The sequence below is a fragment of the Prionailurus bengalensis genome, chromosome E4 (genome assembly GCF_016509475.1).
Source record: "Prionailurus bengalensis isolate Pbe53 chromosome E4, Fcat_Pben_1.1_paternal_pri, whole genome shotgun sequence".
Taxonomy (NCBI): domain Eukaryota; kingdom Metazoa; phylum Chordata; class Mammalia; order Carnivora; family Felidae; genus Prionailurus; species Prionailurus bengalensis.
This window is the reverse complement of record NC_057360.1, coordinates 66,054,077-66,077,462: the sequence shown is the minus strand read 5'-3', so window position 1 is coordinate 66,077,462 and position 23,386 is coordinate 66,054,077. Positions and strand designations below refer to the sequence as shown.

Genomic DNA, 23,386 nt, shown 5'->3' with positions numbered 1-23,386 from the left:
GACAGAAGCCTGGAGAGGGCGCAGGAGCTGATGAGGGCAGCGTGCAGCCAGGTCGGGACAACCCGCGGGATCCGGCCTCTGTCTCAGACGCTGTCTTGACTGCAGGGGCTGCTTTGGGGCAGGAAAACGTGCGTGTGCTTTTCACAGGTCCAGGACCCAGGCTGCCCTCCCATTGAGTGAGATTCCCGAGACCTCTTCATCTTCCCTCCCCTCTGACTCTTCAGGGTCATTGCTTCCATCCCTCTGTCTCCCGGCTGAGTTGCTTCAAGTAGGCCTAAAGCAAAGCAGGTTCCACTCTTAGATCCCCGAATCGATGGGTGTCGCCTTCTCGGTCATGTCCCCGCTCCGGTCTCCGGGGTGCCTCTAATTATCCAGCTGCCAAGGGGCGGGGAGGGCCGTAGCCGCAGTGAGTGGGCCCACGCAGGGGGAGGTACCGGGCCTGCCTTATGCCTCACCCACGAGCCTTCACAGAAGCCCGGAGGCAGGCGTTATCACGCCTCGGTTTACCAGTGAGGAAGGGAGGCTCAGAGAGTGACTTGGCCAAGGTCGCAGTTAGGAAGTGTGGTGCAGGCACTGTGCAAACCTGCCTGTGCTCCTAAGAGGGACCCTGCAGTCTGTGCCCAGACTTGTCGTTGTGCAGGCCAGCTGGGCTGGGGGGTGGGGGGGCACGCCCAAGCCACCGGCCCCTCCCTCCGGCAAGGTCCCCATCTCTGCACACGGCTTCACACTCCATCCTGCCACAGCATCAGCTTCTTAGTGTTTCCTGGAGACCTCGCTGGGAGTCCAGGGTGTCCGGTCACACAAGAAGGCTGTGAATACGAGTCCCATCTCTGAGGCATGGTGACTTGGGCTCCGGGGCCAGGGCCGTGGGAAGGAGAATCGTGCGTGGGTGGGGGGGGGGGGCTGCTCGAAGCTGGTAGCAGCACTAGGGAATGCGCAAAGATATGAATAAATTTGAATAATAATGAGGGCAATGCCTGAATTAATAATGCTCGCTGCTCACCTGACCCACCCCCTCCCCCAGGATCTCAGCACCTGCCGCTGGAATCCCTGGAAATGCGGGATGGATGGCAGGTCGGCAGAGTCGGGGGCTGCCCATGGAGTGTGCAGAGGGCGCCGGTTCTAAGTTCCCAGCCCCTGCGGACCCCAGGAGCTGAATTTGTACACTAAACCGAGAGCAGAGGCTGCCTCGTTGTGTTAAATCATACGCTGGCCATCACTCCCAGCCCTGCCCCCCCCCCCCTCTCTCTCTCTCTCTCTCTCTCTCGGTCCCCTTTGTGTACCGCAAACAATGTGGGTGTCAGATGTCCAGGGAGACTCAGAGGGAGGAGATGGCACGGCCCTTGGCTTTGGAGGAGAGGTTTCCTTTCTGGTAGAATCAGTAGGTCATATGCCCCCACCCACCAGCTGCCTTCTTCCCCATGACAAAAACATGGGCATAGACTCTTACGGTTTGGGACAGGAACGTCACGGACAGAGCTGTGACAGCAGGGCTGGGCGATGAGACAAGCTGTGTTTGTCCAAGGAACTACGGGATCAATCCAGGAGGACTTGCTGGAAGAAGAGAATGTGGGGCCAGTTTGGAGAGAAGGGGAGAAACGGAGCTGGAGGCGGAAACAGAAGGGAGGGGATGAAACCTGGCGGGGGGGGGGGGCCTGTCTCTGGTGGCTTCGGGGGAGGTCTCAGAATGAGGAGGGACAGGTTCCCTCTGCTTACACAGAGGAGTGGAGAAGAGAGAAATTTTGGAAAGGGTTGGATGCGGGGACCGTGGTCTCTGCGGAGACCTGGGAGCTGGGGAGGGAAAGGAGAGGGAGGAGTCCCCTGAGCTGCTCTGGACCAAGCTGACAGACTGGGGACGAGGCTCAGAGGCCCCAGACCTCAGCCTCTGCCATCTCCCCTCTCCGCACAGCCCGGGCAGCCGGAGCGAGGTGCCCAGGCCTGCCCCACCGGCCGGCGGGACCAGCGCTGGCTCACGGGGGTGGGAGCCGGTGGGGGGATGGGGGGGAGCAGCCGCAGTCCAATTCCCTGCTCCATTTGGGCTCCACAATTAAAGGCAATTACGCAGCAGCTTCTCTAATCAAACGCTCCCGGCCGGGCGGCCATGTGTGGCTCGGCAGCCGGAGGGAGAGCGGGACAGTCACACGCGCGCTCGGCTCCCCCACGGCGGGCGGCTCAGCATGGGGCGCCACGTCCGCGTGTCCGCACCCGTGCCCCGGAGCTGGGGGGGCAGGGGGCAGCCACACGGGGTGGGGCAGGCGAGCGTGCCGAGAACTGGGCTGCGAGGCTCGTCGCGGGCCCCCGGAGACCCAGGCAGCCTGTGGCCGGACCTGCCCTCGCGCGCCCACTGCGTGTGTCCTCGGGGACGGTCCTGCGTGGCTGCACATGTGTGCTACCTCACTGTGCCTCCTATGACACGTGCAAGGGTACTGTGGCACATCCACACCCCGGGATTGGGGGGGGGGGTGGTATGACCCTGTTGTGGACGCGGCACGCGTCGAGGGGGGTGGAGGGAGGCAGCAGGTGGCGGTCCCGGGAGCTGGAGGGCCGAGCCCCAGGGTCGAGGCCGCACTCTGCCGCTCGCTTCCCGCCACCCCCTGCCCCTGCCGGCGCCCTCGGGTAATTTCCTCGCCCCTCGGACCTCAGTGTCCTGCTTGCAACACGAGAGGGTTGGCCCGGCCCCGTGTCAGTCCCTTCTGTAACACCGCGCCCCTCCCTCTGGCGGCTGAGCCTCGGTTCCCGAAACCCGGTCCCGTGGGCCGGGGAGGGGGCGGGGGGAGGAGGGAATCCGGGGCGAGCGTGTGCATCTTGGAGGCAAGGGCTGGGCTGCAGTGGGGCAGGGGCTGCAGGGTGGCCGCTTGCTGGAACCCCTTCCCTGCCGCGTGGCCTTACCCCGTGCCCGTTTATCTCCGCCAGGGACCCAGACCCGCTTCAGCCAGGAGCCGGCCGACCAGACCGTGGTGGCAGGACAGCGGGCCGTGCTCCCCTGCGTGCTGCTCAACTACTCGGGCATCGTGCAATGGACCAAGGACGGGCTGGCGCTGGGCATGGGCCAGGGCCTCAAAGGTGAGTGGGCTGCCCCCCCCCCCCCAGCATCCAGCCTCTCCTGTCCTTGTGCCCCGTCCCCAGCACACGCTCCTGGGCGGCCATCCTTCTCTAGCTCCTGTCCGAGTCCCCTCTCCTGCCTCTGCCCGGGCAATGTCTGCTCAGAGGCCAAAAACCTATTTTGGTGTCAGCCTGGGCACTCACTTCCCTATGCATTCCGGAAGACGCAGCCGGTGCTGAAGCATACGTGACGATTCGGGAAAACACAGCCAACAGCCTCCTGTATGACGGAGCAAGGGAAGGCGCTTTGGGGAAGGCCTCCCGCCAGTGGATGAGCAGAAAGACACCTCGGTTCTTCTGCCTCTGCTGCCTGTGAGCTGGGCGGCCTTAGGAAAGCCGCTTCCCCTCTCTGGGCCTCAGTTTGCTGCTGTGCAAAACTAGGCGTCATAGTCACGGGCTTATGAGTGGCGTTTGTGACTTTTGAACCAGATGAGAGAAGATGCTTCGTGAAGAGTCACTGGTCGCCTTAAGGCAGCGTCATGACACGGGCACAGGAGGGGCCGCGCATTTCTGTTCTCTTTGTCGCATCCGGGGGCTGAGGTTGTTGGCGGTGGGTTCTGCACATTAGTACAGGGAGGGGGGTTTGTCCTGCAGAGAGAGGGGTGGGCTGGGGGGTCTACTGGTGACAGAAAAGGAGAGAAACTGGGAGAGAGAGATCAATAGATATGGACTGAGAAGGATCAATGTTCCCTGGACAGAGGGAGATAATGGGAGGGAGCCGCTGGGGAGCCCGCGAGAAGGGTGCCCGGGAGGGGGTGGAAGCCTGCAGGGGAGGGGGTCCGGAGGCTCAGGGGCCCACCTGCCACAGGGACCGTGTGGGCTAGGGGCTCCTTCAGGGCGCCGGAGGACCCTGCCTCGTCCGCCCCTCGCATCACGAGTGAGGGTGCGGCCTTGGCTCCCCCGGCCCCAGGGAGCCCCATCTGTGCTGCGATGCCCTATATTTCCAGCACCCACATGCCCTCCCCCTCTCCCTCTCCGTTCCTCTCTGCTTTTTTCCCCCTCTTTTTTCCCTATTATTATGAGAGACATTTGTCCGCCAACAGCTCTGGAGATTTCTTCTCATCTCCCCCTTCCGGTGTCCCTGTCGCTCCTGCCCCAGGGGTGACATCACAGTGTCCCACGTGGGACCTCATCCGTCTTATCCGCTGTGGCGAGTTCCCAGGCCAGGGTGGGGGGGAAGGAGGGCCGGTCTGGGCAGGTGCGGCCCCCGGCGTGGGGAGGAGGACCCTCGTGGGCCCGGGTGGTCCAGGCTGGTTCCCAGGCTGGCACGGGGTGGGGGGCTCACCTCGCTCGCCCTGTGTGTCCCTGCAGCCTGGCCGCGGTACCGGGTCATGGGCTCTGCAGACGCTGGGCAGTACAACCTGGAGATCACGGACGCCGAGCTATCTGACGACGCCTCCTACGAGTGCCAGGCCACGGAGGCCGCCCTGCGCTCGAGACGGGCCAAGCTCACCGTGCTCAGTAATGCCCCGGCCCCCCTTCCTCGGGCTCTTTCCCCCGTGTCCCCTGGACTCCTCACTTCCCGGCCTCATCACTGTCCTGCCCCCCCCCCCGCCCCGCCCCCAGATCCTTCTCTAAACTTCTCCCAAAGCCCAGTCCAGCAGAGGAGAGCAAAGCAGGCACGTGGGCCTCCCCTGGCGGGACTGTGGGTGCGTGAGGCCTGGCGCCCGGTGTGCCCGGCCGGACTGGGCTCTGCCTGCTGGACATAAGGCCCTGCCAGGGCAGAGCCAGGGGGGGTGGAGACAAATCCCCTCCTGGCCCAGGCGTGTCGGTGCTCCTGTCCTCCCCCTGCTGCCTCCGGCCCCGGCAACTGCCCCTTGGGCCCCTCCTCCTCCTCACTCAGCCCCTACCCCGCTGCACCACACCGTCTCCTTTCCTCCCTGGGCACTGAGAAGCCCCTGGAGGCCCCTCGGGAGCCCCAGGGAGCAGGACCGGAAGGAATGAGCCCCGAGGGCTGAGACCTGGGGTCGGCGGGCTGGGTTCTGCTGGAGCAGAGCAGATGTCCCTCTGTGGGCCTCCCCGCTGGGGCCCTTTGCACAACGGGCTCCCTCCAGCCTGGTGCGGCCCAGACCCTCCCTCTTCCCTTTTGCCCTCCGTGCTGCCCCTTCCCCGTTTCCTACTGAAATCGCTGAGATGGGGGAACAAACCCCCGGGGAGGGAGGAGCTGAGATCCTGAGCTTGGACACGAGGAGGGTTTTACGTGGGGTCTGGGGAGGGCATGAGAAGTCTTCCTTCTGTCAGGGAAAGGCTGGGCTAGGAGTCGGGATGTCCGGGCCATTTTGGCAGTGTGACCCAAAGAGGTCACGACCCCTGGGGATCAGTCTGCCCGTCGCTAATGCGTCACGGGGCCACCAGCCTCTCCTTAGCAACTTCTGCTTTGCCGCTCCTGCCCCAGGGAGCTGTGAACCGGGAGGGCCTGGGCAGTGAGGTGACGGGGTGTCAGGGCCCCGCAGGGCGAGGACTCAGGGCTGCAGGGGGGCTCACTCTTCCTGTCGGATGAGCAAAGCATGGCACTGACGTTGGGGAGACTTAGGGTGGCTCCAGGGATGGGCGTGGGGTGCCATCATGGCGTCTCCCGTCCCTCACTGGGTGTGTGTGAGCCCCGTGCCAGCCCGGGCCACCTAAGGGACGTGGAATTCTTGGAAGTCCTTGTCTCTTCTTTTTTCCCTCCCTAAGGGCCTGTGTTTGGGGCCCTGGAGGACTCCCATCCTAACGAGGAGGCCCTGATACTCTCTTCCCTCTCCCACCTGGACCCCCAGAGACAGAGAAATAAAAGACAAAAGGCCAGCCAAGCTTCTCGGCATCGCAGGAACGGGGCTTATAATGGCGTCCAGTGTCTTGGGTCACTCAAGGAAGGCTTCCTGGAAGAGGAGGATATCAACAGGGACCCTAGATGGAGGAGTACCTTGTTAAAAAGCTTGGAGACTGAGGGGAAGCGCACAGTGGGGCTGTTGGGTGGCCAGTTTGGAGGGCACGGTCCGTGTGTGGGCCTTCCCAGCTTATCTGGGTGATTTGGGGGGCACAAGGCAGGGGGGCAGGACGAGGCCCCAGGAGAAAGAGAGGTGAGAGGTTAGTGCGAATCTCCTTGCCCTTGTTCATCTCTCTCTCGACCCCCCCCCCTGCAGCTGCGTGCAGACTAGGGAGGCAGTATATCTCTTGCGCGCTCCCTGCTCACCTGCTCCCGTCCACCTTTGCTCGTGGCACCGGGGACTGGAGACTGGGCAGGGCGGGGTCCAGCGTGGGTTGCGTCCAGTGCCTGATAGATACCCCCCCCATCTGCAGCCTTGCTCCGAGGTGGCCTCCCCGCCCCCTGCCTCAGTCCAGGCCAGCCTGCGGACTGAGACACAGACACGGGATAGACTTGCAGGCCTGTGGCCCCCCATCATCGGCAGCCACAGCTGTACCCCAGCCACCGCGGGGACGGGCTTGGCTCCAGGGTCAGTGGGCCCGGTCCCTGCCCTGGCCCCGCTGCGTAGCTCACTCTCCTGCCTCTGGGCACATTTCTGCACCTCTCTGAGCCCCAGGACCTTGCCTGCAAATTGGGGTTACTGGTATTTACCGCAGAAGCGTTAACGCAGGACGCCCGTGGTGAGGGCTGCCCGCAGCCCGCACGCGGCCTGTTGCCACGTCGGCCGGCGCTCCACGAACGGCGGAAATGTCGCCGATCACGCCACAGTTTACAGTTGGCTTCACATCCACGATCTCATTCCGACGTCACAGGGTGTCAGTGTTATTTTCTAGAATTTTACACACACACACACGTGCGTGTTGATGGACAGATTTGTCACAGTGTGTTCATAAACAGGCCTGCACACGGACACGTGCCCTCTAACTGATGGCCGAGCAGACACTTCAACAGCTCTGTTTGCCTTTGCCCCAGAAACGGAGAGAAAGATTAGTGACAGAGGGATGGTCTTTCCCTGAACGAGGGGAAAGTTGCCAGCGTTCTGGGGAAGGGAGGGCCCATGGGAGGAGAAGCCTTCCCTCCGGGGGGCTCCTGCGTCCGGACACGGTGCCCCGTGTCGGCGTGCAGGGCCTCTGCTCGTCCAGGACCTTCTTCCTGGGTGAGACAGCAGGCGTGACCTTGCAGGGGTCCACGCAGACCGGCAGACCCCGAGTGGTGGCTCTTGATCCGTTTCCCTCCACCTTTAACTCCTTGCCGTCCCGCTTGCAAACCTGCACCCGTCTGGCCCCAGCCCCGGGTCCTGCAGCTAGCAAAGGGGAGGAGCCAGGGCCCCAGCGGGCCGGGAGCTGGCCGTCGTCCGAGCAGCCGAGTGAACACATGTCACGTGTCACTCGGGCCCCGCACATTACAGGCCAGACCCGGCACCCCAGGTGACCTTCACGAGGGCCCCTGGCGAAGAGACTGAGACTCTCAGCCAAGATCCCACGGCAGGTAAACAGACGTGCTGGGGCTGGAGACCAGGGCCTCCTGCTTGGAGTCCCCACCGCTCTGCGTGCACGACGCGGACGGGCTGCAGGCGGTTCCCAGGCTCGGGACCTGCATTTCCTACCCTCCAGGACGGCCCTGCCCGCCGCCGGGCTCCACGGGCCTCCAGGGCCCGCGCTCGAGGGCTGTCTCCCAAGAGCCCCCCTGGGTCTTGGTGGTCGTTCCCAGCACAAGGCAAACACAGGCCTCTTGCGCCGCTGGCCCGATGAACGCGGTGCAGCGGGAAGATCATAATCGAAATTCTGCCTCGATCTCTTCGGTCCCTTCCTCATCCATTCAGCTAACATCCCCGAGGGCCTGCTGTCCACCGAGCTGTGCCGGACCTCGGGCTTTCGGAGAGAGAGGCCGTCCTACCTTCAAGGAACATGTGATTGGATCGCTTGAGCATTTAGGAGCCTGTGGGGACGGGGCACAGAGAGACCCCCTCTTTCTTGGCGTCGGGAATCCGATCCATTCGATCCCTTAAGTTGTTAGCGAGAGCCTGCTCTGGCCGCTCTTAGGTGCTGGAGACAGGAGAAATGCCAGTGACACTGGAAGGGGTGGTCCCTGCTTCTCTGGCGTGACAGCTTAGGCTGGGAGGAGGGCCCGGACCGTCCTCCCACGTGATCCAAACACCAGGCAGGTCAGGAGGTCAGAGCCCCCGCCTCTGGGTCAGGAACCACCCAGAGTCTGGCTGGCGGGTTGTGGCAGGGGAATGGACGGCAGGGGCGAGGACGAGGAGGCAGGAGGGTGCAGGGCTGGCTGGAGGAACGCCGACCGGCAGGCAGGCTGAGACGCCGGTGACGGTGCCCGCGGCAGTTGGCGGCCATCGGAGGTGTCTGCTCAGGGAAGTCGCACAGTGTTAGCAGCGCTGGAGAAAATAACCTGCCAGGGGTGATGGATGTCGACGGCCGGGGGACTGGAGGCGGGGGGCCCACTCGGGAGGCTGCTGTGATAGAGCCGGCTCGGCAGGCCACCCCAGGGCACAGGGCACTCGGGACGGCACAGATTGAGGAGCCCCTCCCGTGCCAGGCTTCCCCGGGTGTGCCCAGCTCTTCCCTGGTTGAGGCCACCCCCCCCCATCCACCACAAGGGCTGGGAAAGAACAGGTGGCCGGTGGCCTGGAGTGCAGCCCCCCGGGAACAGCAGCACCCTGCCACCGGGTGGTCATGCAGAGGGAGGGACGCCTCCAGGGGTGGGGGCTGGCCGCGCCCTGACCGGCTTCTGTGCTCGCCCCGCAGTCCCCCCAGAGGACACCAGGATCGACGGCGGCCCGGTGATCCTGCTGCAAGCGGGCACGCCACACAACCTCACGTGCCGAGCCTTCAACGCCAAGCCCGCCGCCACCATCATCTGGTTCCGGGACGGGACTCAGCAGGAGGGCGCGGTGGCCAGCACGGTGAGACGCTGCCTGCCCCCTCCCGGGCCCCTCGGCCCCCGCCTCAGGGCGCCTTCCATTCCCACGTGGGCCCGACCCAGGCTCGGGGGCCACAGACATGAGAGGAGACCTCGGAGGCCGTTCTGGTCCAGCCCTCTCACCACGTAGTTGGGGAGGCTGAGAGCCACGGAGCAGGCGGGAGCTGCCAGGTTCGGGGTGCAGTCAATGGCAAGTGGAGCCTGAGTGCCGGTAACACCAGCTGCACGGATTAAGCACCTACTGCATGCAGGCACGGTGCACGCCGAGCTCCTAGGGGACAGTCCCTCTTAAGCCCCCGCAGCTTCGTAAGGCAGGTGTCCTTTCCTACTCACCACGGTGGTCAGAGAGGTCGCTGCCTTGCCCGAGGTCACACGGCCAGCAGGCAGCACGGCTCAGCTGTGCTCTCCCCTGGACACCTCCACCTTCAGCCTGTAGTGGGTGCGTGCACCCAGGTGGCACGGGTGAGGCGTTGACGTGGCAGCGCTCGCCTGTGCGTCGCGTAGCGAGGAAGCTGCCACCGAGAAGCCACCCAGGGACCTCCTGGGAGGAGCTGGAATCAGGATCCACGCCCCCTGTGTGGGGTCCCTTCGGCCAGCTGCGGGCACACAGCTTAGCCCTTTGCTGGGTCCTGGGGGACACCTGCCCGCCTGTGTGCGGCGCAGGGCGGCCCCGGGGGCGGAACCGGGTTAGCTCTGCCCCCGACGGGCTGTGTGACCTCGGACAGGTCTCCGCTCTCTGGCCTTGGCTTCGCCACTTGACCGAGGAGAATTCGGCCTCCCAGGTGTTTAGCTTTCTACCACCAAGACACCTGCTATTTTTCTCCTTTAGGGCTACCTATTTGGAGATAGTTTGGCGACCAAACAAGCCGATTTGTTAATGGCCACTTGGGGTCCAGCTCTCCTCTTACGTTTACTAAAGGCAGCGGCCAGTGCTAGCGAACCACACTGGTGCTGCTCCTGCCCGGGAAAGGCGTGCGTGTGGCTGTCAAAGCGCAGGGCCCGGTGCCGGCAGGCAGTCCGGTTTCCCTTAGACAGCTGCAATGTGGAAAACAGCCCTAGGGGTCCTGTGACCACATTCAGGGGCCTCAGGTTGGCCACCACGGAGCCAGTGGGACAGCCGGTGAGCCCTCCCTGCCCTCCAGGGGCCTGCGGTCTAGCCGTAGAGCCCCGGAGCATAGAACCTACCAGGCCAGGATCCGTGAGCCCGGAGCAGAGCCGGACAGACCGACTGGGAGGGTCCTGAGGGCCGGGATGGCCACGGAGACTTTGCAGAGAGGAGGAACTTGCCCTGCGCTCCACAAATCCCAGGAATGGGGCTCAGAACCACGGGGCGCAGGAGGACACACACAGTGGGCTCCAATGGCAACCGTGGCCTTCCGTCAGGAGGGATGCAGGGCCGCGGGTTCATCAGCTTACGCCTGCAGCGTCCTCGTGTATCACGTTCATCAGGGGAAGCTCTGGGGTCTGGGGGCAGGGCCTTTGGGGACTCACCGCATTTTCTCTTCGGTTCTATAAACTTAAAACGTCTCCAAAAAATGGAGTCTATCGATTGAGAACCAAACCAAAGCCAACCTGGGGGAGAGGTTGGGGCCGGAGGTTTGAAGGCTGCTTCTGGTAAAAGTTGACATGCCTCTCCAGCGCAAGCCCGTCTCTGGGCCGGGCCACCCTGACCACAGTGTTCGGAGGCAGGGAGGTGCTTTGGCTTGACCTGGCCTCCCACCTGTCCCGCCCCAGGAGCTGCTGAAGGATGGGAAGAGGGAGACCACCATCAGCCAGCTGCTCATTAACCCCACAGACCTGGACATCGGGCGTGTGTTCACCTGCCGCAGCGTGAACGAGGCCGTCCCGAGCGGCAAGGAGACTTCCATCGAGCTGGATGTGCACCGTGAGCAGGGGTCCCACAGCGGAGCTGGGGGGAGGGGTGGGGGGAGGGGGCCTTGGGTGCCCGTCGGGAATCCTCTGGGGATCCCAGGACAGATGCTTGCTGTCACCACCCCCTGGATCCCCCGGCGGGAGCACCCAGCGGCCGTGGGCACCGAGGGTCGGGGGGGGGGGCATCAGCTGCGAGCCAGGCCGCTCCTGGGTCTCATCCAGCGTGTGACTTGGGCTGTGCTTTAATCTCTCCGAGCCTCAGTTTCCAATTCTGTGTACTTGGAAGAAAATCGAATACGGACTTCCAATCGCTTCTCTGAAATTCCAAATTAGAAGCGATTTCCTGGCAAGACGTGAACTGAGGCTCTTCATAGTTCACTTATCTATCCCCTACGTCACTGTGGGGTGTTGCCCAGACCCTGCGGGATCCTACATAGTCCGTGGTCTGTGCATGCCAGTCCCTTTCCAGACTGTGGGGGATGCCAAATTCTGAAACACATTCCAACCCATGGGCTTCAGAGAAGGGACTTTGGACCCGTTCCTGCCTCTTGGGGCTGGGGGGGGGGAGGGCGCTTAAATGATAGTGTCAGATTATCCCCAAATGCAGGCTGCTACTCAGGGGATGCTCAGCGCGGGGTCCCTCCGCCCACAGGAGGGAGGGAACTGGGCAAGGATTGGAGGCGCCCCTCCCCCACCCCTTTGAGGGAGCCACGCGGGGCCACCCTGACGCCTCGTGGCCACAATGCACCATTACATCCCCTAATTGTCCCTTCAGTGGCAGCCTGGGTCCCGCACCCTGGCCGGCCCCCTGGAGGCTCCACGGGGTAAAGGTGAGGGAGGTGGCTTATTTATTGGAGCTGATGCGACGTGACCTCCGACCCCCAGGTCTCCGCACAGTGGGGAAGGCTGGGTGTGTGTGTTAGAGAGAGAAAGAAGCTTGAGGGACAGAAAAGCCCCTTCCCGTCCCCTGCTTTGCAGACCCTCCCACGGTGACCCTGTCCATTGAGCCACAGACGGTACAGGAGGGCGAGCGCGTCGTCTTCACGTGCCAGGCCACAGCCAACCCCGAGATCCTGGGCTACAGGTGCAAGGCGTGGGGGCTGGGGGCACCCTGGGCCTGGAGTGGGGGGGGGGGTGCCGGGGGTTGGGGTAGTGCCGCTGGACGTGGCGGACCGGGCCCCGAGCCCTGATCCCGGCCCTGTTTGCCATCTCCCCAGGTGGGCCAAGGGGGGCTTCTTGATTGAAGATGCACACGAGAGTCGCTATCAGACAAACGTCGACTACTCCTTCTTCACGGAGCCTGTGTCCTGTGAGGTTCACAATAAAGTGGGAAGCACCAACGTCAGCACCTTAGTAAACGTCCACTGTGAGCAGCCGCAAGGGCGGGGCTGGATCGAGGGCCTTTAAAGGGTCCGGGTGGGGGTGGGGGTGGGGAGCGGGAACGGGCATGGGGAGGAGGGAGGGCAGCAGAAGGGAGACAGGATCGGTTAGAGCTGACCCCCGATGAGACTGAGACCCTCACTAGTGTTCCCTTGTACGCAGTTGCCCCCCGGATCGTGGTTGACCCCAAGCCCACGACCACAGATATTGGCTCTGATGTGACCCTCACCTGTGTCTGGGTGGGGAATCCGCCCCTCACCCTCACCTGGACCAAAAAGGATTCCAACATGGTAAGACGCCTGCTGCCTGTCTTGAGTGCTGGGGTTGGCTGGGGGGGGAGGACTCTGGCTCTGGCGGGAGAGCAGGGTTGGGGCAAGGGGAGGGCAACAGTGCTTTTGGAGTCGAAGCCAGAGTGCTTCTAGGGTCCTGGGGTTTGGGGGAGGAGGAGGCCAGTGCTTGAGATCAAGACCCACTTCTCCCTGCAGAACAGCTGGCCGGTTCGGTGGCCGTGGGAGGGACACACGGACCTGTGCTGGGGAGGAGATCTGGTGGCTGGACCTACACAGGAGGGTGGGGAGGTTGAGCCCTGCAGCTCTACGGACACCTGCGTTAGATAGTTCGGGCCACGATCGCAGAACGGGGGTTCCAGGGTGAAACCTCCTACCTTGTTTGGCGGGAAAAGCCCTAGAACAGACCACCCGAGAGGCTGCGTCCTCTGTAAAACCACCGCAGCCCGCGAGGCCCCGTTGAGAGTCAGGGAACGCACCCTTTTCCCTTCTGGGAATTCACTTGTGGCCCTTCCCGCTTTCTTTCCAATGCCTCCAATGCGGGGCCCCACCCGGACCCAGGGGCCCAGGCCCCACGGCTCCCCACCCGAGGCTGCTCTCTCTGCCCAGGTCCTGAGTAACAGCAACCAACTGCTGTTGAAGTCAGTGACCCAGGCCGATGCCGGCACCTACACCTGCCGGGCCATCGTGCCTCGGATCGGAGTGGCCGAGAGGGAGGTGCCCCTCTACGTGAACGGTGAGCGGCCCTCGGGGCTGGGGCTGGGCCTGGGCGGGCAGGTGCCGCCGTGTTCGGCCGGCCCTGACCGCGTCTCCCTGCTCGCAGGGCCCCCCATTATCTCCAGCGAGGCGGTGCAGTATGCCGTCAGGGGTGACGGTGGCAAAGTGGAGTGTTTCATCGGGAGTACGCCACCCCCCGACCGCATTGTGAGTGCCGGGTCCGCGGACAGCCAGCCACCTGCTTCGCTGCCAGCTCCCCACGCAGCTCCGTCCCTCTGCCCCCCATCCTCCCTCGGATGCCACCTCCTCTCTCACTTGTTGCGTGTCACCCGAGCCACGTGCTTAGCGTTTCCAACCTCGCGTTCCTCATCCTCAAAACGGGGGCGGTGTCCTCGCCTGATAGGGTGGCTGTGAGGTGACTGTAGCAACAGGTGTGAAAGGTCGGGGCGCCCCGGCTGCTCTCTGTCCCTCGTCCCCTTCCCTTTCCTGGGCCTCTCCCATCTTTTCCCTGCTCCCTCTTCCCCTCCCTGCCCTGCCTGGCCCCTGCCCCTCCGCCCCCTGCTTCTGCCTCCTCCTCCCAGCTCCCCTCCACCCTCCTTTCTCTTCCCCACACCATGAGCCATTAATTCCTTCCATGCCCATTAACCGTCAAACCCCTCATCACATTTAATGACCATTTGGCTAACTCCAGGGCTGCCCAGGGACACTTCATTACCACGGCCGCCTGGGCAGCCGGCGGCTCTGCTCCCGGGGGCTTTCCTCGCAGAGCTGGGAGGATTGATCCCTGGAAAGGAGCCAGTGCTCAGTGGTTCCCCTTCCCTCGGGCTCCATTCAGGGAGGGGACCCGGGGTGAGGGGGGGGTGCCCCGAGCTGGGAGGTCAGGGAGGGAGGAGCCTGGGGATACCCTCTCCTGGGCGAGTGATCCTCCCCGTTATAAGGGTCTGGGCAAAAGAGCGGTTCATCGGCCCAGCCGCACCTGCGTCCGTGGGATGGTTATGAAGATAGAGACTCCTGGATCTCTCCCTTGGAGATTCATAGTTAGGAGTTAAGCCCCAAGAATCTGCACTTTAAAGAACGTCCCTGGGCATGTCCAAATGTTCCCGGCATACATCTCCATCATGTCCAGAGCCACTTTCCTCCTAGGCTGGAGGTTCCAGGCCAAGGTTCCAGGCAACAGGGTGAACTGGTGTTTGTTGCAGGGCGAGAGCTGGGCTGGGCCTAGGGACGCACAGGGCTCATGGGGCGAGGGTGCCTGGAGCCCGGGTCGGGTGTTTCTGCCGCCTGCCCCTTCCTTCTCACCGCCTGCCCTCCCCACCCCAGGCCTGGGCATGGAAGGAAAACTTCCTGGAGGTGGGGACGCTGGAGCGCTACACGGTGGAGAGGACCAACTCGGGCAGCGGAGTGCTGTCCACACTCACCATCAACAACGTCATGGAGGCCGACTTTCAGACACACTACAACTGCACGGCCTGGAACAGCTTCGGGCCGGGCACGGCCATCATCCAGCTGGAGGAGCGAGGTGACCGTGGCCAGGGCGCAGGGCAGCCGGGGCCGGGGCGGGGGGGGCTCCGTCTACTCTCCCCCAGTGGGTCTCGTGGGGAGAAAGCTCTCCCGGGCCCGCCCTCCGCTCAGCTGGGGACAGCCACTCCCTTTTTTAAACATTCATTGAGCATCCACGCTGCACCCAGCCTGTGCTAAGGGCTACAGGGATGCATGTGACAAGACACAGGCCTTGCCCTCCCGGAGCTTTTGGTTCCATGGAGCAGTGCTCAGAGTAGAATGGTTTTTCAGGAGGGCAATCAAATGCTTTGTGAAAGGGCATAATACCACCGACCTCACTGGGTCGTCCTTAGGATTAAATGACACGTGTGTGTAAAACACTGGGCACGTAGGAGGTGCCCAGTAGTAGGGTGTGGTTCCCCACCTCTTCGAGAATCCTTCCGCCCATAAGACACTTTGCATGTCAAAGGGGGCACTGCCTTTGACTTTTCCGGAAGCTCTGAAGTCTGAGGAGGAAAAGCTGGGCCTCCCATCAGGTGTGTCTCAGCTGAGGGTGCCGGCAAGGGGTCAGTGGGGAAGAACGGAGCAGCGGGAGGAAGGCGGAACCCACCCATCGAGGAGGGGAAGAGCTCCCTGCAGATCTGATCCATCCAGGACCCCCAGGCAGGGAGAGAAAGCCCGAGGGGGGCTCCCTGGATCCTCAACTCTGGGGAGCGGGGGAGCCAAGGAGAACCGTGGGAGCCCTGGGAGGGTAGGTGCCCATGCCACCCTGACAATGGTGGGGGGGGGGGGAAGGCGGTGACAGATCGGGAGGCGACAGCTGGCCTCAAGAGCAGCCCAGCCCAGGAAGCAGAGGCCAAACCTCACAGGCGCACGGGCTGCAGGGCAGGGACGGACCGACCGCCAGGGCCAGGGTCACGTTGTGCCACACTGCGGGGATGACACATGGCTGTGCCCCCAACTCACCAAGCCGGAGCTTGGGCCTGAACCCGGACACAACGCAGACCTTCCTCTCAAACTCCCGGGCTTGAAGCAGACAGTGTGCCCTCTGCGTCCCTGGATGCGGGCGGAGTTCGTGGTGCCGGGCCTCAGGTCCCCACGAGCTGCCAGCCTCACCCTCGCCTGTCTTTCCCTCTGAAGAGGTGCTGCCCGTGGGCATCATCGCCGGGGCCACCATCGGAGCGGGCATCCTGCTGACCTTCTCCTTCATCGCCTTGGCGTTCTTCCTCTATCGCCGCCGCAAAGGCAGTGAGTAGGGGCCTCCCACCGCCCAGAGCTCCCCGCCTCCCCGCCTCCGGCGCAGGCAGACCCGAGGCGCGGCCAGCGGGTTGGTCTGCAGGGGCTGGCAGAACGTGTCCAGGGCCGCCCCTCCCTGTCCCCAGGTCGCAAGGACGTGACCCTGAGGAAGCTGGACATCAAGGTGGAGACGGTGAACCGCGAGCCACTCACGATGCATTCCGACCGGGAGGACGATACCGCCAGCGTGTCCACTGCGACTCGGGTCATGAAGGCCATCTATTCGGTGAGGGTCCTGCTCCTCCTGGCCCACTCCCCTGTTCACGTTCTCGGGACCTCCATCCCCGCCCCCAGCTCTACTAACCACCTCCCCTCTGTCCCCCCTTTGTCAGCCTGCCTTGGTCCTGCCACCCCCCCCCCCCCCGCCCACACACACACACGCGCTCACGCGAGTACACAGGCGCACAAACGCTCATGCGTGTACCCACGAACCTGCGCGCGCACGTGCTCTGCCCAGCGGGTCTCCCTCCAGGGCAGCACAGGCGGGGGCGGCCCTCCGTGGGTGCCCGCTTCGCCGCACCCTTCCCGCACAGGGCTGGAAACCCCTGGAAGTTTTCCGGTCCAACTCGCCCCCCTGCTCCGATGAGGAGACAGTCCTGAGAGGGGCTGCCACACTCCCAAGGTCACTGTGCGTCAGCGACAAGGACCAGGGGCCCACGCCCTCTCCTGGCCTTCCGACCCCAGACCCTGCCAGCCACCGGGGGGGGGGGGGGGGGGGGGGGGCGGGGGCTGGGCCTGGGGCGGGCTCCGCAGGGGGGCGATGCCGGCCCGGCGCTGACGCCCACCCCTGCCGCTCCGCAGTCCTTCAAGGACGACGTGGACCTGAAGCAGGACCTGCGCTGCGACACCATGGACACGCGGGAGGAGTACGAGATGAAGGTGCGCGCGCGGGGCAGGCACGGGCAGGCGTGGGAGGAGGGGCGCGGGCTCCCCGCGGGACCCAGCAGGTGCGCCAGGGCCGCGCCTCCACCCCGCCCCTCGCCCCCAGGACCCCACCAACGGCTACTACAACGTGCGCGCCCACGAGGACCGGCCGGCGTCGCGGGCCGTGCTCTACGCCGACTACCGCGCCCCCGGGCCCGCGCGCTTCGACGGGCGCCCGGCCTCGCGCCTCTCGCACTCGAGCGGCTACGCGCAGCTCAGCTCCTACGGCCGCGCCCCCGCGTCCGACTTCGGCCCCGAGCCCGCGGCCCCCGGGCCCGCCGCCCCCGCCGGCGCCGACTCGGCCGGCCCGCTGTCCTTCGAGAACTACGACAAGTTCAACCCCCACCCCTTCCCCGCGGCGGCCGGCTACCCCACCTACCGACTGGGCTACCCGCAGGCGCCGCCGTCGGGCCTGGAGCGGACCGCGTACGAGCCTTACGACCCCATCGGCAAGTACGCCACGGCCACGCGCTTCTCCTACACGTCCCAGCACGCGGACTACGGCCAGCGGTTCCAGCAGCGCATGCAGACTCACGTGTAGGCCCGGAGCGCCACCGAGCGGGGGCGCCTCTGCGGGGCAGAGGACGAGGCTCTCCCGGCCGTTCCCTGATATTCAGGGGCGTTGCGCGTCGCTGCGGGGGCTGCGGGGCCCGGACCGGCCTGCCGCCGCCCGGGGCAGGTGGGGAGCAGGTCTCCCGGAAACACCCCCTCCCGAGGATGGTGCTCTGTGCATGCCCCAGCCTCCTGGGCCTGCCCTTCCCTCTTCTTCGGGAGGACGTGTGTCTTCTGACCTGTGCTCTCGCCTGACCCCGGCGCGGGGTGGGCCAGGGAAGCGGAGGTGGTGGAGAGCCGAGGGGGGCACTTTTTAGCATTCCCATTCTGTCCCCACCCCACCCCACACACACCCCCCCCCCCCCCCCCCACCTCTCGGCTCCCCTGAGCGGACAGGGCCGTGTGAGGATGAGCAGGCCTGGGCCGAGGGGACACGCGGCGTGGGGTGGGGTGGGGTGGGGTGGCTCTGGCCCAGACGGGTGGGAACGGGACAGCCTGGCCGGCCCCTCTGCTCTCTGCACTCGTACCCTGGCAGCGTCCCTCCTTCCGGGGGACTGCGGAAGGCTTTGGTGGGTTTCTTGCGGCTGTGCACTCCGCAGCCCTGGCGCCGAGTTCAGACCCAGCCCTCATTCGGCTGAGCCGAACGCAAGTGCCAGCCTTCCGGCTGCTCCCCGTGGACACCTGTGTGTCAGCCTTCGCAGGACCCGCGTTTCTCCAGTAGCGCCCTCCTCCTTGCCCCTCCGTGCAGGGCCAGCCAGAGAGGTCAGGGTCGTGGTGGAGACAAGAACGGTGGGGACCCATGTCCTGTTTGACCAGCAAGAAGGCTGTGTGCTACAGAGCAGTTTCCAGAGTCCCCTCCAGAGGGGCCCCTTCCCTCCCCAGCGGGCCCTGCGTCCTGGCTTGAACTCTTGAGCCTGGTGCCATGAGGGTGGGATGCTATAGGCTGTTTTTCAAAGACAACAACAACAACGACGACAGAAACGATAAAAACCTCATGTGGGGAGGAAAAACTAAAAGCTGTAGGGATTCCCCCACCCCAAGTCCCAATGGGAAGGAAAGGGGGCACCTGCTCACCAGATTCCCAACACCGTCCATTACTCTCAATTTCCAAGCACTTTGAATCCATTTTTAAACATTCAGGTGGTAAGACCTGTCGCCAGCGGGCTCTGACAGGTTTAGGGAGGGGGCCTGGCTCTCAGACTCGCTGTCCTGCCCACCAGCTAGCTGGCCAGAGAGGCCACCCTCTGGGGGCACCGAACCGTCGACAGGTTTTGGCTTGTTAAGTGTCTTTTTTTTTTTTTTCCCTTGGACCAATCAGATTCCTTCTTCCACTTTCAGTGCCTTGAGTGTCCAGCTTTGGTTGACCAGCCCTGTGTGGGTGGCCACAGGGGACAGGTGCTGCGAGCCCCAGAGACACCGTCAGGTGTTGCAGAACGTGGGGAGGGGGGCGGCAGGTGAGGGACCTGGAGAGGAAGGAAGGGCTGACCCAGTAAGGTAGCACAGGGAGGGCACTGCAGGCTGTCATGCCCATGCTGTTCCCACACACGCATTCCACATGGCCATTCACAGCCACCACCTTCTGACCAAAGAGAACTGTGCCCCCGCCCCCGGCCTCCCCTTCTCCCGACGGGCGGGGCCTCTGGGGCGATCCCCAGAACGCGCTTTGCCCTTTCTCGCGGTCACCGCTCATTAGTCATGTTTGTTTTAATGAGTTACATGCTCATCAGCCACGGGCCATCGCCACCTTTGCGGATGGGTCTGTGGGGTGACATTCCTCACCGTCCCTGCTGGTGGGGACCAGCTAACGCCCAGGAAGAAAGTGGCTCAGTTCCTGTGTAGCAGGCTGCCTCCGTGTCCCCCTCGGCTGCAGCAGGGGCAAATCCTGGGTGGCTCTTTGCCGGCTGGGGGCCTTGTCCGGGCTCCAGCTGTATTCTGTCCCCTCCCCGTGGGGTCTGACACCTCCCCACAGAGTCCTACGTGAGCCACGCGAGAAGATCTGTTAAGGATGCGGGTTCCTGTGCAGATGATTTCGCACGTATTTTGATTCTCTTTGCAGAAACACAAGCCATTCATGATGCAAACAAAGTCTAAAGATGGCAATGGCTTTTTAAACTTTAGGGATATTCCAAGAAATGCTCCGTTGTGTTTGGGTTTTGGCCACACTCTGTTTCCTCCTTTTTGGTTTTAGTGCTGGGCCCATTCTGTTGAAATGATGGAGAGGAGGGGCCCAAGGTCACTAGCTAACTCAGCTGACGCTACAGGGACCATTAGTTTTCAGAAGCTTGTTCACAGCCACTCACCGTTCTCTGTTCTTTAACACATGAACCAGGGCCTCCCGGGTGTTGAGTTTGCACGGTGCAAGGCACAGAGAGACACCAGCAACCCAGGCCCTCTCCGCCTCTGCAACTTGCACGCTGGTCTGATCACAATCTGAATTTGGGCCTGCCTGTTGGGCTTAATGGGATTGCTTTTCTGGGGAGCTGAAGGTGCCCTTCCTTGAACATAGAGCTTTGCTGTCTGAGGCGGGGGCCCTCCAGCAGGGTGCCTGAGTACTTGACGTGGTCACCTTGGCGATCCTGATCCCCTTTCACATTCTCGTTTTGGTGGGAGAGCACCGCACTAGGGGTCAGGACACTTGGGACCCTGTTCTGAAGCTGCCATTGACTGAGTGACCTTGGCCTAACCTCTTTACATTTATTGCCCCCGATTTTCTGGCCTTAAAAGTAGGGGGGCGGATTGCACAACCCTAGAATTATTCTCTTCTTGCTGTATTCGTTTGGTGAGGTGAAGGGCCCAGCCACCCCTTGTAAGGAGCTGGAAAAAGTAAGTGAGCCGGGGAGGGATGGGGAGTAGAAGATTCTCTCTTGAAAAAAAGCTTGTACTGTGGGCCTCTTGTTGGAAGTGTCGTGAATGAGTTTCCATCAGGGTCCCCTGGATCTCAAATGGCAGCAAAGCATACCCTAAGCCTCGGTGACATTGGTGTGGGGGGTATCCTCTGACCGTTGGGAACGGCCGCTCATGGTTGGGGACCCACTCGGAATGCTGCCGGTTTGGCAAAGCCACCTGCCGGTCTAGGGCAGGGCATGGGGACTTTCTTTCCTTGGTGCCCTGGTTCCAGGCAGCTTTGACTCGGGGAGAGTGAGAGCAGCCACCCCCAACCCCGTCCTCAGGAGCCAGGGATGCTGCCTCGCTCTCGCTGAGCGGGGTGAAACCTCTGGGCCCAGGTATCTTGAGCCGCAGGGGGAGGCGTGAGCTCGGCCAGCCCGTCTGTGAAGCGGCGGGTAGGAGGTCAGCCAATAGAGGCAGGTAGAGCAGCTTTAACGTAAACTCTGGAGCTCGAAGAGGTTCTTGTGATTCCGGCTGAGCCGCGGTCTCTTTCCTCATGGGGGGGGGGCCCAGCCTGCACCCCAAATCCCGGATCCGTCTAAGCCCAGCCCCAGAGTCCTCGGGAGGTCAGGAAGGAGAGCCACAGGGGACGGAGTGGTGTTCCCCGGAACGCCAGCCCTGGGATGGAAAAGGTCGTCTTGACCCCTGTCCTGGAGCCCCTCTTTGCCCCCACGCTCGGTCAGGAGCCACAGGTCCTGGGCTCCTTAGTGAGGAATCCAGTGGTCGGCCAGGTGGTAAGAAAACCACATCAAAACCCAGCCCCCAGCGGGACCGAACTGGCTCAGTCACTGCCTCGCTCCTTGCTGTGTGGACGCTTCCGTCCGTGGACACTGCACTCCTCGGCCGCCCCAGCCCCGGAAACCCTGGCTTCTCTGCCACGTTAGCTCAGGTCTGTCCTGAGAGGGTCACCACCCTGCGCCCCTGCAGGCCCTCGTGAGGGAGGCCCCTGGAAGGCATCCGTGTAGCTCCTGACTCAGCATGACCAGCAGGGAGATGGCCGTGGGACACTGATGCGCACAGACCAAGGGGCACAACTGGAAAGACATTTATTTTTGTGAAGAGGCTATAAAACTCGCATTTAAATACCCCACTTCCTTGTCCCTGCCTTCCCCTACCTCCCGCCATCCCCCATAGTCTCTGTCCTCTCCCGGAGGCCAGCCTCGTTGGCCTGCTCTCCCGCCTCTGGCTCCTCGTGGCAAGGGCGGAGATGTGTGTGGCCCCCTGGGAGGGTCCAGAGAGTGGGGGGGTGGGGGAGGGCAGGTTCCCGTTTTCTTGCATCACTGTGAGGGAGCTCCAGGCCCCGTCCCTGGAGAAATCATTGCTGCGCAGAAGCCACAGGCCATATGGGCGGTTCTGGTACAAGCCTGCCCTTAGAAATAATAACGGTGAAAATAATAATAATGAATAATAATAGCAAGTCCATTTGCATAGAACTATCACATTCCCGCCAGCCTCCTGCCCCTGCTCCTGGCTTTTCGCTGGCCGTGACCACTGGCCTTTTCGAGGGTTGGTGGGCCATGGGGCCACCTACGTGCTTCTGGAGATCAGATGCTGCCCCCCCCCCCCCCCAGAATACCCCTCCCTGGGGAGAGAGCAGCCAAGCTGCCGGTTCAGTCACGCTCGACACCACCTTGTAGCAGCCGTGACCCCGGAGGCCTGGCTGTTCCGTGCTGGCCCAGAGGCGCCTGGGGCCCCGGTGGTCGGGTTGTCCACCCTGTCCGCCCTTGGGGTCCCAGCCTGCGTTTCTGGCTCGAGTTGAGTTTTCTGCTCCCAGACCCCGATAATAAATGGATCCATGATGACAAGACAAGAGGAAAAAAAAATATTATTTTTGTTAGGACAGACCATCGTAGGTTTTTAGCAATGTGTCTGTGTGTCCTCACGCCTTTTCCTATTCTGCCTGTTTTCATTTTCCTTTTTTTTAAATATTATGTACTATATTTTTAGTCTCAAACACACTATATATTATATATATTTAATTTTTTTATATATATAAATATAAATGTTTTAAAAAGTACCGTGTTTTGTGTTATTCAGTGCACGAGCAGCTTTAGCTACCTAAGAGCTTGCCAGATTTGGGGTGAAATGGTCAGATTTGGGGAAAAGGTGAGAGACTGGGCTGAGACCGCGGAGCCGAGGCATTTGTGTCGTCTGCGGGCCATCATTTATGTTTGTGGCTGTAGCGAGATCCTGAGACCTGGTAAGGCGGGCAGTTTGCGGGGGGCGTGCAGACAGCTGGGGGGCCGGGCCGTGGGAACACTGCACCTGAAAGTCTGGTGCTAAGTCCGATCGCGGGGCAGGAAAGGGGGTGACTGGACCTGGGGTCCAGATCCTGAAGGAACAGAGCTTTGGGTAAAGAGCGAAGTTACCAGGCCTGCGGCCTCTGGCTGGGAGTGAGGAGGTGTGAGCAGGTGCCTGGAGGCCCACACGCGGCCATCCCACTGGGAAATTCACAATACTGCTGTCTAGTGGCCTTCGTGAGGGTTTCACTCTGCACGCTTCCCTGGAGCCTTTGAAGATCACAGGGAGAAAAAAGGTCGCTTTCAGATAATGTGTTTTTTTTTTTTTAAAGTTTATTTATTTTGAGAGCGAGAGAGTGGGGGAAGGGCACAGAGAGAGAGGGAGAGAGAGGGTCCCAAGCAGGCTCCACGCTGCCAGCACAGAGCCCAGTGCGGGGCTTGAACTCACGAACCATGAGATCATGACCTGAGCCGAAACCAAGAGTCTGACGCGTAACTGACCGAGCCACCCAGGCGCCCCCAGATAATGCTTTCTGAAAGCTATAAATCACCAGAGAAACACAAGGGTTTATTGTTTGCATCATCCACGTGCCAGCCAGGCAAACTAAAGCTGGTCCACAGCAGCCATTCTGTGGCCCAAGGGACACAGGACACAGTCGGGGATGGAGGGAGGCATGGGGAGGTTGGAGGTCACGGCCCAGAGCCCTGCTGAGGGAGAGGCTGTGTCCAGGACCAGGAGCCTGCAGGTAGCCTGAGGCGGGTCCCACCTGGGCGGGACCAAGGGG

The 23,386-nt window shown here is 62.8% G+C and overlaps 1 protein-coding gene across 5 annotated transcripts in view; it reads left to right on the top strand.

Moving 5' to 3' along the window:
- The window catches only part of KIRREL1 (kirre like nephrin family adhesion molecule 1), a 100,010-nt gene extending 77,632 nt beyond the window's left edge, over window positions 1–22,378 (top strand). For 2 of the 5 annotated variants that reach the window (XM_043568591.1, XM_043568593.1), the window contains exons 2-15: window positions 2,914–3,063; window positions 4,414–4,563; window positions 8,773–8,930; window positions 10,682–10,832; window positions 11,798–11,903; window positions 12,037–12,185; window positions 12,362–12,489; window positions 13,048–13,222; window positions 13,310–13,410; window positions 14,524–14,722; window positions 15,844–15,951; window positions 16,086–16,225; window positions 16,801–16,878; window positions 16,988–22,378. In XM_043568591.1, the coding sequence (XP_043424526.1) occupies window positions 2,914–3,063; window positions 4,414–4,563; window positions 8,773–8,930; window positions 10,682–10,832; window positions 11,798–11,903; window positions 12,037–12,185; window positions 12,362–12,489; window positions 13,048–13,222; window positions 13,310–13,410; window positions 14,524–14,722; window positions 15,844–15,951; window positions 16,086–16,225; window positions 16,801–16,878; window positions 16,988–17,464 (2,270 nt within the window). In that variant the 3' untranslated portion in view covers window positions 17,465–22,378. The remainder of the gene's footprint in view (window positions 1–2,913; window positions 3,064–4,413; window positions 4,564–8,772; window positions 8,931–10,681; window positions 10,833–11,797; window positions 11,904–12,036; window positions 12,186–12,361; window positions 12,490–13,047; window positions 13,223–13,309; window positions 13,411–14,523; window positions 14,723–15,843; window positions 15,952–16,085; window positions 16,226–16,800; window positions 16,879–16,987) is intronic. The other 3 variants (XM_043568592.1, XM_043568594.1, XM_043568595.1) reach the window with 3 other exon arrangements.
- The last annotated feature ends 1,008 nt before the right edge of the window (window positions 22,379–23,386 follow it).